A 14,165-nucleotide genomic window follows, 5' to 3' on the forward strand; every position below is an offset into this window, starting at 1 on the left:
TATATGTAATTTCTTCATGCTTGTGGGTAAACAGTATTTCTTGCTGTTTCTTTGTCAGTGTTGATATTGAGATTGTCTGGTTTGCCTACTCTGGAACATGCAACATATAATTGTCTTTAGGGGTCCCTTTCAAATCTATACTATATCTGTCATATACATATATGTGTGTGTGTAAATCATATATGTCTATAACTATGGCTGGATGGCTGTTTGTAAGGAGGGTTTTGATTATGTTTTCTTGACCTGGTGAAGGACTGGATGGCCTTAAGGCAGCATTTGTCAAGCTGGGGGTCAGGACCCCTGGGGGGGTGGGGGTTGCAAGGGGTGTCAGAAGGGTCACCAAAGACCACCAGAAAACACAGTCTTTTCCGTTGGTTATGGGGGTTCTGTTTGGGAAGTTTGGCCCAATTCTATCATTGGTGGGGTTCAGAATGCTCTTTGATTGTAGGTGAACTATAAATCCCAGTAACACAACTCCCAAATGTCAAGGTCTATTTGCTCCAAACTCCATCTGTGTTCATATTTGAGCATATGGAGTATTCGTGCCAAATTTGGTCCACATCTATCATTGTTTGAGTCTACAGTGCTCTCTGGATGTAGGTGAACTACAACTCCCAAACTCAAGGTCAACGCCCACCAAACCCTTCTAGTGTTTTCTGATGGTCATGGGAATCCTGTGTGCCAAGACTGGTTCAATTCCATTGTTGGTGGAATTCAGAATGCTCTTTGGTTCTAGGTTAACTATAAATCTCAGCAACTACAACTCCCAAATGATAAAATCAACCTTTTTGAGTGATGGTCACTCCTTGGGTTAGTAGGTGTCTTGTGGCCAAATTTGGCGGCAAGTAGTCCAGCAGATTTTGAGTTATAATGTCACTCAAAACGAACAGAGCATTTATATATATAGATAGATATATTCAGGCAAATTAATCTGAATCAACTACAGGGCCGATATAAATACAATCTGGATGAAAGGGGGAAAGTGAGTGCGAGCAACTGGATTCAATATACAGAGACCTGAACATTTGGGCATATGTGTAAAATATATATGGTCATATATACTAAGCTGAGTTCAAATCGAGGCTGCTCTTCAAATTGAGCCCTTCTTCAAAGGTTGTTCCACTTTTCATCAATCCAGCAGGAAAAATGAAAAGCAATGGCAACACAAATAGGAAATTATCCTCTCATTCATTTCTACATAGACATCATTGACATCTGGTGACCTCCATGCCAGCAGGGCAATAAATCCAATCCAGCTTTTAGTCTGGACTTCAAAGGCAGTATCCAAGGTGTTGAGCCCCATATACACAATACATCTGCTTTGTTTGATGGTGGGGGGCAGATCCAAGAGTCACCAGTTTGTAACTAATTGGGGAAGGTGGCATGATGAATGTTTATAAGCACCCCTTCAAAGCATAAACAACCATTGGCTAAAACCTAACCATCACCCCCAAATTGTACTCTGGGGTCACAGATGGAAACTTTATATCCATCCAATGTTATTAAAAACCAACTCAATAAGATTATGATAGTAAATTATATTATTGTGAATGATAACATTTGGTTGAGTTGTTCACTGAGTCTGAAAGCAGCAACTTTATAAATGCATTCCTTGTGAATTAAAGCAAAGACTTTGTTTCTTTTTTATTTATTTTTCTAGGCTGACGTTCAGCTATGCTATCTGGAAGCACAAAGAGATGCTGTTGAACAGATGTCCTTAAAGCTGTACAGCGAACAGTACAACAGCAGTAGCAAGCGAAAGGAAGAATTTGCGGATATGTCAAAAGTTCACACAGTGGGAAGTAATGGGTAGGGAACTATTCTTTTTGTTGTTTTATTCTCAGTGATCTGTATCTTCTCCGTCTTTTTTAACATGATCTTCCCCTTCTCCCTTCTATGTTAGTTGGAAGGATTTTTCTTACTAAACCAAAAAAGACAAGGAAACAACCTCTCTCTGTGTCCCTCTTTGTCTGCCTGTCTCTCTGAGTATGTATATGTGCGTGTATGTGTTTTTTAACATAAAGATCTATTTTGTGACTCATTGCCCTACATCGGTTGATCACTGTAAGGGCAATCTAAGCACAGCTGTTCTTTAGTTCAAGTACAATGTATAGAATATCCTCAGACTTATAATGCATGCTACCTATTAAAGATTTGTTCTTTATTTGTTTCAATCCCCTAACATTTTCTAACAGGTCTTCATCAAAGACAAGCAGGGGGTGGGGGAGAGACAGAGATGGCGTACTTCATTTTCTCCAGAGATGGCCAAATTCATGCCCCCGAAAAACTGATGATCAAAACATATTGAAGCTAGCCTAATATTCACTGGAAATTAATCAGTAACACCATTTCACCTAATGATAGTGTAGGGAACCATGTGCTAATTACCCCGGCAGAAAAATGAGGGCACCCCACTTCCAAAGCAAACATATAGGTGGTGGCAAACTCATGAAGCTCCAAAGAAGGGAAATCTCACCACTATCACACCATACAAAGTCAAAAGAGATAACTTTAAAAGATGAATGGGAGCAATGCAGATAAGATGTGTACATGTTTTTAATATATTAATGCACTTGGTGAATCTTTACATGAGATGGAGCCAAGCACTGTCCTTCTGATATTGGACCAGCCCATGTCAGTAGAAACAGGAATGGGCAAATCCTTCTCCCCTGGAGCCGCATGCACTCCATCAAAACCAACACTGGAAGGCTGAGATGCCCTAGATCAAACTTTCAGGTCTGGAGAACTCTTGGAGGGGAGGAGAAAGTCCTGGCCAGCTAATGTGTTGCTGGATTTAACCCATAGATTATTCGCAAATAGCTTGGAAAAACCTTGTTGTAATTTTATTATGTAATCTTACTGTGCCACAAATAAATGTGTGGTCATTAAAGGGGCCACATAACTTTTTACTGTTTTATATAAAGGTTTGTGTGATGTATAAAACCACAACTAGTTACGATTGTGACACTATTGCTTTAGTTATTTTGCTGGGCATCAATAGCATGAGAAGGCCCAATATGCTGCCAATCAGAGCATAGACAGATGATATTTCTGCAGATTTGGGAGAGTCTGGCCAGAAGGATAGTTGAACAGTAGGCTTGTGCATTTCAGCTAAACCTTTATCCATTTCTGCTGGCCAGATACAGACAGACCCCAGTATTCATTTTTGTGCGCTTCCCGAAAATGGGCAGGTAGCCAGATAGCCATTTTCGTACTGCAGTCAGAAAATACAGCTAGATCCAGCCCATTGGTGGCAATGGAGGAGCTCCGTGGGCTCCCGTTCCCATCACTGTGGAAATGGTATTGTTTGTCCTTATATCCTTCATTAAGACCTGGGTTAAAAAGGTCTTAAGATACCACACTTTCTGTGATCCTTTCTCCTTCAGTCTGTAGAGGACATCTTAAAGATGTTTCTACTCTAAAGGAGACAGGCGCTACAGGCGCTGCAGTCACTCTCTCCCTGCACACAGCTTTCCAAGGCATTTTAAGGCGGTTTCCCACTTTCCGATGAAGGAAGATCAATGAACTGGAACTAGCCAACACTGGGTTTCCTTTAAAAGGTCCTCTCTTTTCTCTTGATTGGTACTGCAGGCCCTTCCTGGAGTGATGTCTCTCCCCCCCCCCCCCCATGCCTTTCTGCTTCAGGTTTAATGCTTCCTTACACACACATAATGAACAAAAGTAATGATTTTAATTGCTTTTGAGAAATGGGAATGTGAAGAATTACGTTAACTGTAATGAAAATATAACCAGTTGAGAGTCTTTGAACTTTAACTGCTACTAGTTGTTTTTCACTTTCCCATTGTCTGCTGGTTTTGATGAATTGGTAAGTTGACACATAATGCTTTTAAACTATGCGATTTAAAAATAATATTCTTGTTCCCACCAATCATAATCATTATAACAGTGAAACCTGCATAGCAATACCAGAAAATATTCAAAATTTTAAGCCTGAACAATTACTGAACGAAAATTATGAATAGTACTCACAAGTTGATTTTCTCTCAAGAAAAATTCTCATGCATTTTCATTTTATATGATGAATTAATGTCCACATCTTAAGAAATATATTTGCATTCAGAGAATTAGGTGTACAGCACTGCATTTGTGATTACCTGTCCACCAGGTTAAAATAGATTTGTTACAACTTATTCATCCAGTGGGAATACATTTGTATTCACATTCTTTAGCTTAACACATTGCCTGTGGTGTTTCGGTTATTATTTTAGAATAATAGAAAGTGAACTCGTACTATGTCTGACCATTGTTCCATCTAGCCCAGTTCTGTCCACAGTGACTGACAATGGATTACCAAGACTTTTTTCCAAAAGCAAGAAAGTGAATATTGCACCAAGCAACAACCCTTCTAATTTTAATAATTTTACAATAAACGTTTATTTAATACATATTTTTGTCACCTGTCTTGACATGCATTTTTATCAGATTTATCTACAATAGATTATTCACTAAGTACAATGCAACTACTGGATATTCTAAAGGAGCACAACCATAGTAATATATTTGCATTGAATGCCCTTTATGAAATGAGCACCACTAAGAAAATCCTATGAAATCTATGGGGTCATCCTATATAGATAGGCAACTTGAGGGCACACACACACACACACACACACACACACACAAATATTCTAGTTGATGATGGTCGTACTAAGTCAAATTCTTCCATCAGCAAAAGCCAAATGTACATTTTCAGAAACTGTAATAATAGGTACACATTTTATCAATACTTTTAAGGTTGATTCTTTACTTCCTCATCAGTCTGTTTTGCTCAGCTCATCAACATTTTAAGGATACTTTTAGACAGGTCTAAAAAGTGTGAGTTCTGGTTTTGTCAGTTTTTTGCAAGTTGTTTCCAACCTCACTTATTCCATTTCTTTGGGGGCTTAATGTGTAATTTTTTGGAGGGGGAGGACACCCAATTCCTGAAACAGGGTTTGGAGTATCCCCTGAATTAGGAGCTCTACAAATACCTGGGTTTGTTCCTAAGTAGAATCAGCCACAGCTGTCTTGACAGCCATCCCACGGTCCCCTTCTGCCCCTTCCCTTGGTGTCATGGCTAGAGACAGATGTGACATAACTACTTAGCTTACAGCCAGCAGTCTGGCAACCTGCTACCAGACCTTGGGGCCCCACTAAGGAAGCTGGGAGGATAAAATGCGGGTGTCCCATAGGACCCCTGCACAGCGGTGCCAAATTGTGTTGAAGGCAACTGGGTAGTAGGAATTTCCTGTTGTCACCAAGGCAACTCGGGGACTACATGTTAGAAGAGGTCTCACTTATCTGAATATCATATTGAGCCCACTTCATCTGTCACTGTAGAAGCATCCAGAAATCATGAGAGACAACCATCCAATGGGAATGACCAAATTTCCAAGACATTTCCAAGTTGGAGATTATGAATAAGCTTCAGGGTGCCATGCAGAGAGAGACCCCCCCCCCCCAAAAAAAAAAAAGGAGACAAAGGGTTTAAATGCTCTGTTGTACCTAGGGAGGCTGGGCAAAAAATGCAGACTCCCCAGCTTCCCTATAAATATTCAAGCTCAGAAATCTATCCGCTTTCTGAGTAGAATAGCAAATATTTAGCTAGATGCATTAGGGTTTATGTTGCTTTCTAATCTCAGCTGAGTAACCTAGGCTGTTTTGTAACTTTATAAATACTTTTTAAGCCACACCTGAAGGAAGGTGCCTTCATATAAAAAGATACTCTTTTTGCTAACATAGAATTTTTCTTTGGTATAAATGTTTTCATTAAGATCTCTTCATTCTCACATCCCTTCTTGTTGTGTGTACACAAATGTACATGAGATTCTCATTTACCAAGTGATAGGGAAGGAAAGTCTGTTTGGAATCAGAGGTGGAGAAAGTGTAAGCCAGAGCCCTCAGTAACTTCCCGCAGAAACATAAGGAGTTAAAATAAGTACATGGTAGCAGTTGATAATCTTAAGGTGTCCCATTTCCTACTCCAGAACAGGACCATGAACTGATAACAAGCTGTGTCTTCCCGTTATTTTCCACTCTGTGTGCCTATGTGCCTTTAAGTCACTTATCAGTTTGTGTCAAGCTTATGAATAGAGTTTTCTTAGGCAAGGAATACTCAAGGAATATATATGACCTATAACCCTTGTATTTGTTGTGGGTCTCCTATATAAGGCCTGCTTGGTTTCCAAGATCAGATAGGATCTGGTAACTTTAGGGTATTAATCTTGCTCTATTTTCTACTAGACTATAATAATGGAAGTATTTTAAATACAGCTGTTCCTGGCTTGCACTTCTGGCCAATACTGCAAACCATACATTCTCTCTGTGGTAGCATCAGTAGAGTCATATGACTCAATAAAGGAAACTGCAGTCCTGGGATTCCAATATCTGAGCAGAGGTGTCAGTGAGGGGATCTCTTAGAGATCTCTTATTCATAGAGTTGCCATAAGTCAAAGAACATAACAAAAAGATTTAAGACAACAAGAGAAAAATGGAAACTTATGGAACACTGCTCTCTCTATCATCACCTTCATCCTTGTACATACTCTATTTCCCTAGTAAATCAGCCTGGGGACTTCCTGTCAAAATGGCTTTGCTCCATCACATGACCAGAACAATGGTTACAAAATCTGCAGAAGGCTCTTGCACTCTACTTCTCATATGTTTATTTCATGTGCGGATATGATAAACCATGCAAGTGACTCTGCTGATGCAATTGATTATGACAGTTTATTACACGTGTGAAAGGCAGTTTAATAAATGTATAAAACAATTTACAAGGAAGAGATGTGTGGCAGGAGTTGGTGACTCCATAATAAGAGGGATTAAAGCTATGTTGTGTTAAACATGACATCTTAGTGCAGAAGCTGTGTTTCTTCCTGATGTAATACAGATTACATGGGACCAAATGATTGATCCAGGTAGAGCTTTGAATGTATTATATGAGGAACTGGATAGGAAGGGGAAGGAGTGGAGGCACAGGGTATTCTCATTCCAATTTAGGAAGACAGAATTTTTGAAGTGACTGTCTGGCTACAAATGGTGTAAGTGGTATTTTGGTTTTTAATGAAGCATTTCCATGTTTCCATGATGAGGGATTTTTGCAAAATATTGGATTTGTTTCACATAGCTTGAGAAGAATATGTTTAGTCGAGGTGTCACAAGCATGACCAGGAAGACTTTAAACTGAATTTTGCAATGATAGGCTATGAAATATTAAAGACAAACTGGTACCCAATACAAGAGGCAGGCAAATAAATGAAACCATACAAATGTAACTTCAAGCCACACTACATCACCTTGTAGTGACATTCCAAGTGGTATTCCTGAGATCTGAAAAACAATCCACAGCCATAGCTAAGTGAAGGAGGTTGCATTCCTGTAATATTAAGAAAGAAAAAGATGGGGAATCTTTCCAGTTACCTCATAATATTTTAAACATTTCTTACACATAAAGTTTGCCCTTCCACAAATGAATACCTCCTCTCTTTGCTGATCACCAGGTTCCTGATTCACACTCATGACAAACCACCAAAATATTTGAAATATTGACACATATATAATGTGTTTTGAACCTTAAACAAGAGTTTGAAATGACAACAAGGGAGATCCCAGTGGAATTCTCGAAAGAACCTCACAGTCCTACAACCTGCTCAAAATAGAACATATTCTTTGGATTGTGTTTGAATTCTCCATCTGATTATTTTAAACAGAAACTGTATATTTACCTATCAGTAGAGAAAATTGTAGTAGAGGATTTCATGTACTGGTGGGAATTAGACTAGATTATATTTGGAAGATCATCTAGTTCTGTGATTTTTGAATGTATTTATTTATTTTATTAACTTTATTTCTATTCTGCCTTTCTCCCCGTGGGGATTCAAGGTGGTTAACAACCATAAAATCTAATCACAGTTTAAAACATAGCAAATACAAAAAACCTATAATTAAATAATACTGTGTGGATAAAAGTTAAAATATAATTAATATGTCATAAATACAATTAACAGGAGTCCCCAGTGGTGCAGTGGGTTAAACCCTTGTGCCGGAAAGACTGATGCCTGATAGGTTAGAGGTTCAAATCCGGGGAGAGCAGAGATGAGCTCCCTCTGTCAGCTCCAGCTCCACATGCAGGGACATGAGAGGAGCTTTCCACAAGGATGGTAAAATATCTAGGCGTTCCAACTGCCTGCTGGCAAAGAAAGGTCTTGCTGAAGGCAAGAAGGGATAGGACCATTCTGGTCTCTCTGGGAAGGATGTTCCAAAGTCTGGGACCAGCCACTGAAAAGGCCCTCTGCCGTGTTCACACCAAATACATTTGAGCAGTTGGTGGGTCAGAGAGAGGTTCCTCCCCAGTTGGCTGTAGATATCTAACAGGTTCGTAAAGAGATATATGGTCCTTCAAATAACCTGGACCTAAGCCGTGAATAAGCCTATTCTTCAAGGAAATGAAATAGTTTAGATTCCTTTTCTCAGCCAATCCCTTTCCATAGCAATGATAATGGTGATTAATTGGATGTGTTATCTTGTCAGAAACTTTTTAATATACTTTTTAATTACTGCTGCACCTGCTTAGGTAGCAATTCATTTGCAATTTCCCATGGAGTGCACAAATATGAGGCAGCAAATAAGCAAATGGTAGCCATCGCAGAATTGCATGGCTAGTTGCTACCACTTGTTAACTGTTACTCTCATAATTAATTGTCAAAATCATGTTAATGACATATATATGTATAACTCTGATGGCACATCCCTATATCTCCTTTTGAATATGATGTAAGTGGCCATTTGCTAATTCTTTGCTCCCCATTCAAAGTCCCCCAGCATTTCCCATTTGGCTCCTATTTACAAGTGAGGGATGGGACTCCAAGAATGAAGATGTGGTGAGTCTTGGTGCAAGAGGCAAGGGTGCTCCCTTAGCAAGCAAGCCAGGCATTTCTTCCTCTCAGTTGTATTCATTCCTGACCAGGCCATGGAACAGCCATAGCAACACAAACACACACAGCTTGACAACTGCTGGGGAAGAGAGAGATCACAGAACTGTGTAGGTGGCTAGTTTCATTCTGCCTATTTGATCCAGGACCTCAGCCAAAATTGATTTCAAAATGACAAAATAGTGATAGATCATAATTAACATTAGTTATAAATTTCAGTGGTGGTATATTAAGTACTTTGAAAAGTTGCATTGGTCCAAAATATAAAATCTGCCTTCTCTTCAGACAATTATAGAAAGCAAGGGAGAACTATATGACTGGGGCTTAGCTCTTTGAGGTTTTCTACTTCTGACAAAGATAAAGTATTTGTTGGAATACAATTAGCAATTTTTTACTTATACAGTACTAATTTGTTTCCAGAAATGCACTGTTCTCTGCCTAAGAAGGAGCAGTTAGCTTTGCACTGGATAGGGACAACTGGATCTCAAGGAAAGTATCTTTTTTGTTGGTAATGGAATTTAAATTTTAATACCTGTTTTTTACTGTCCTTTGTTCCCAATCCTCACATGGTGCCTGTGTGCCTTGGAATCTCTCAGTACCATCTTGTAGTCTTAGGTTATTTATTTATTTATTTATTTATTTCCTGCATTTGGTGCTATCACAGCCATAAAAACATCAATCAAATTCATTAAAAACAAGACATTAAATAAACAGTTGTTAAAAACAAGCCAATTAAAATCCAAGTCCAGGTCAAATCATTATATTCTAGAACAGGGGTCCTCAAACTAAGGCCCAAGGGCTGAATACAGCCCTCCAAGGCAATTTACCCGGCCCTTGCTCAGGGTCAACCTAAGTCTGAAATGACTTGAAAGCACACAACAACAGCAACAACAATCCTATCTCATCAGCCAAAAACAGGCCCACACTTCCCATTGCAATACTAATAAGTTTATATTTCCTAAAATTGTTCTTTATTTTAATTATTATATTGTTTTTAAGTGTTTTTTGCACTACACATATGTGCAGTGTGTATAGGAATTCATTCATGTTTTTTGAAGTTATAATCTGGCCCTCCAACAGTTTGAGGGATTCTAACCTGGCCCTCTGTTTAAAAAGTTTGATGACCCCTGTTCTAGAAGGTACCATTTCATCAATGCAGATGAGTGAAAATGGTATTGTGGAATGAGCTATCCTATGACCTGAATATAGCAAGAGCCTCATGTATAGAGTCGCCATTAAATTTTCTTTGTCGTGTCAGGGCAACCAGTCAATTGTATTACATATCTATCAGAACAAAACAAACAGACAAAATACAAAATTTGTGAGTTTGGTAGTTGATTAAATGTCCTTTGACCAGTAGCTGGCCACTTGGAGTGCTTCTGGTGTTGCTGCAAGAAGGCCCTCCATTGTGCATGTAGCAGGGCTCAGGGTGCATTGCAGCAGGTGGTCAGTGGTTTGCTCTTGCAGTATGCAACCATTAAATTAATTGTCTAGAATTGTCACGTCTATGCACTCTTGGGTGGGGGACAAGAGAAATCCTAAGCCATTCAAATATTGTCATAGAAAACCCTACAAATATTATTTCAGAAATAAGTGTAACCACATAGAAGTATTACATGAGTGCTGATTTTGTTTTTAATGTAGTTCAGTATCAGTAGATTCACACCAAATATTGATGTTCAGGGTACTAATATTGCACCTCTTGTGGGTTGCACTTATTCCCTTGTGATCCACAAGCAACTTAGCGGATATCACTGATTTTGATTACAATACAAAGTGATAATTAGTTCTGGTAAGTAGTAGTACAATATAGATGACATGCCCTGTGTGCTTCTTGGTGAAGGATAAGATTTGGAGAGTTACAGGTTACTTACTCTGAATGATTCTTTTTAAAGTTATCCTTCAGAGAATTTTGCAGTTTTTCCATGAGCACCCTCTTTTCCTTTCTTGTATCACAGTATTTTACTTATTCACTAGGCTTTCAATAGAGAATAACATTAATCCTTTTAAGCTCCTTATTCTAATGATTTATTTTGTTGGAAAGCGTTGTGATCCTTCTTTGAATTTTAATGATTGCTGGCTATTCAAGGATTCATTGTTTTGACTTCCTGTCCTTACCTTTGTTTCTAACATGTCTGTAGGGAACACCTGTCTAATACTGTATCTGGCCTTGGTTCTCACTGGCTTACCGTATTCACTCAAGCCTATCTTAAAGTGTTATGTTGAAATGCTAGCTACTCATGCATGAAAATAAACGTAGGATATATATTTGCAGAGATAGGCAGATAGACAGCAGAAGGATGGCTAAATGGATTGAGTCATTTTTTCGTCGAAAGTAGTGTTTTTGGTGCAAATAACAGCACATAATGTTCATTGTGGAGAAGTTTGCTAAATATGTTAGCACTTTAAAAGCCATTAAGCAGTTTCCTATGTAATCCCCATTTCCTAAGTTTTTGAAGCAAGTGAAATATGTCTGCTGTTGTTGACAGAACCAAGCATAATTTGCTGAGATATAGGTAGTGGCTTATATGAGAGCTGAATTTCCGCCTATCCTCTTGAAATAAAGAGTCTCTTCCACAATAGAGCTAGGAATATCATACGATTTCCAGAATATCTTATTTTAATAGACAGCTTTAACGGCTATACTCTATTATGCATAATACATTTTGTTCCTTATCTGCAGCCTTTTGGACTATGATTCAGAATACCAGGAGCTCTGGGATTGGCTGATTGACATGGAATCCATAGTGATAGACAGCCATGACCTGATGATGTCAGAGGAGCAGCAGCTTCATCTTTACAAGGTTAGAGCTTCCCTTACTGCCTTTACCTAGCTAGAGGAGATCTGATTAGTTTGACAAGTCTTTCTCTCACAGGATGGCCCTGCGTTCATTGTATATATCATGGTGTCTATTAGAATTCCCTTCCCTGTCCCCAACCTCATTTCCATCCTCTCTGGGCTGACAGCCTGCACCAACATCATAATTGTGAGCAAGTTCTCTTTATCACATTCTATGTGCTGGAATTCTATAGCAGGACAAAGAATTGCCTTTGGAGTGAATAGAAACAGATGAAGCTGCATTCATAGACTGAAACAAAGTGAAGGGGGGGGGGACGATACGAGCATTTAGAAAATGTGTTGTGATTGGAGATTTCTTATAGATGCTATCACATGTCTTTACTATAGGAAATAACATTAGGTGATTTCTTTTGACGTATAACATTTTTCCAGTGTAATTTATTGGAATAATAATAATAATAATAATAATAATAATAATATAAACTGAGAATCTCTTATCCAAAATTCTTAAGACTAGATTTTTTTTAAAAAATCAGATTTTGGAAAATCAGTATTTATATATGAATACATAATGAGATCTTTTAGAGACAGGTCGCAAGTCTAAATTCATTAATGTTTCATATAAATCTTATACACATACCCTGAAGCTAATTTTATACACAATGTTTTTAATATTTTTTCTGCATTAAACAGTTTGTGTACACTAAACCAAAGGTGACACTATTTCAGCCATTCATGTGGACAATTACGGATTTTGGAATATTTCTTATTTTGGAATTCTGAATAAGGAATGCTCAACCTGTAATAATAGTAGATAGCAAATATTGTTTTATTATACAATCTTTACTTATAGCACATAGTAATTATAAATTTGTGCATTGGTTGAATATCTTTTGTCTACAGAAACTGTCTTTTTCTTGCTGTTGTCACTAGACAGGAGGCCTGATTACTTCTGCTTAACAAAGCATTATGCTAACTTTTTCAGAAGCTGTAATTTCACCTTTAACTTCAATTCTAGACTTTTGTATGTGATGTAGAAATCAGGGGGAGAGGGAATGGGGGTGTGGAGGAGGGGCTTTCTACAGAAATGTCAAGATGTAGTAAATCTTCCTCATTTAGGCCATTTTTATTGGACTAATTCTGACAGTTGTCATCCTTGAATTGCTTTGAGCATATGGCATATCTCAAAGAGCAGATTGTGAATCATAAAAAATAAAATTAATAACTAACCACAGAATCAGAAACACTATAATGACAAGAAACAAGTACCCTCTAGCTTTTCAAAAATTTCTTATCAAAGAAATGAGACACTCAAGGTCAAATAGAAGTTGATTTCTTTCTGCTTTGTTTGTATTTTTGATCATTTACTCAGATATGTACTTTTAAGAAAAGTGCATTTGTTACTCTGTAGTTTATGTGAAAAATGTAATCACAAAATATTTGAACAGCAAAAATACTTGTCACAGCTCAGTGGTATAACACCTGTTTTTCATGCAGAGATCACAATACCTAGGCTCCATCCTTGGCATCTATAAACTGAGCTGGAAAAAAAAAACTTGCTCCAAACCTAGAAAATATCAGGCAGGAAGTGTCAATACAGTTGAACAGCATCAACCAATGTTCTGACTGACTAAAAGGCAGCATTCCATAAACCGTGTGTATGTTGTTATAAGATATTAACTTTATCTGTTTCTCCGAGGACTAATAATATCACAAAACCCATATGCCATGCACAAGTGTTTTATCCTTTCAAAAGCATTGCACAAAATAATTTATCTAAAACTGATAAAATAGTTTATCTAAAATTGATAAAATAAAGGGATCACAAGCTGCTAGATAGTTTTAGAACAAAAACGGGCAACAGCGACTGCATTGTCTGTAACTTTAAACAATTCTTTCTCTGGGCATGAGGCAGGGCACTGTGGGTAAGCATACAGATGCTGAGTTGTTTGTTCTACTCCACAATTGCATAAGGTGGAAGATTCTTCTAGGTAGTTCCATTTTGCCAGGTTGTCTTTTGATCTGCCAACTCCACTTCTGGGTCTGTTCAGGGACTTCCAAGTTGTACATACTTGATTTGCCCCTCGAGGAAGACCCTCGTCGGGGCCTACCCAGTTGGAATCACCTGATTTTGATGCCCACAGTGATATTCTTGATGTTTCTGGAAGAACATTCAGAGGAGTGGTGATTCTCACGAAACTTTTCCTTGATTTAGGTTTACTGGGAGGAGGCAGTTAGCCATTCAGTGGGTGGCTTTCACAGTGTTCAATCTTTTTTCTCTAGCATTTGCTAGCAACTTCTCATCACACAACTGGGGGGGGGGGGGGTGCCAGCTAGTTTATAAAGTCTATCAATAGGTGTAGGTTCAAGACATCCTATGATTATTCCATGTGTCTCATTTAGTTCTATATTCACCAGCTTTGTGTGGGCAG

General features: G+C 38.3%; 1 protein-coding gene across 7 annotated transcripts in view; it reads left to right on the forward strand.

Moving 5' to 3' along the window:
* AKAP6 (A-kinase anchoring protein 6) overlaps positions 1-14,165 on the forward strand; it is a 314,103-nt gene that overhangs the window by 203,702 nt on the left and 96,236 nt on the right. For all 7 annotated transcript variants that reach the window (XM_067462875.1, XM_067462873.1, XM_067462874.1 and 4 more), the window contains 2 exons: positions 1,661-1,809; positions 11,617-11,737. In XM_067462875.1, the coding sequence (XP_067318976.1) occupies positions 1,661-1,809; positions 11,617-11,737 (270 nt within the window). The remainder of the gene's footprint in view (positions 1-1,660; positions 1,810-11,616; positions 11,738-14,165) is intronic.

The sequence above is a fragment of the Anolis sagrei genome, chromosome 1 (assembly GCF_037176765.1).
Source record: "Anolis sagrei isolate rAnoSag1 chromosome 1, rAnoSag1.mat, whole genome shotgun sequence".
Lineage (NCBI taxonomy): Eukaryota > Metazoa > Chordata > Lepidosauria > Squamata > Dactyloidae > Anolis > Anolis sagrei.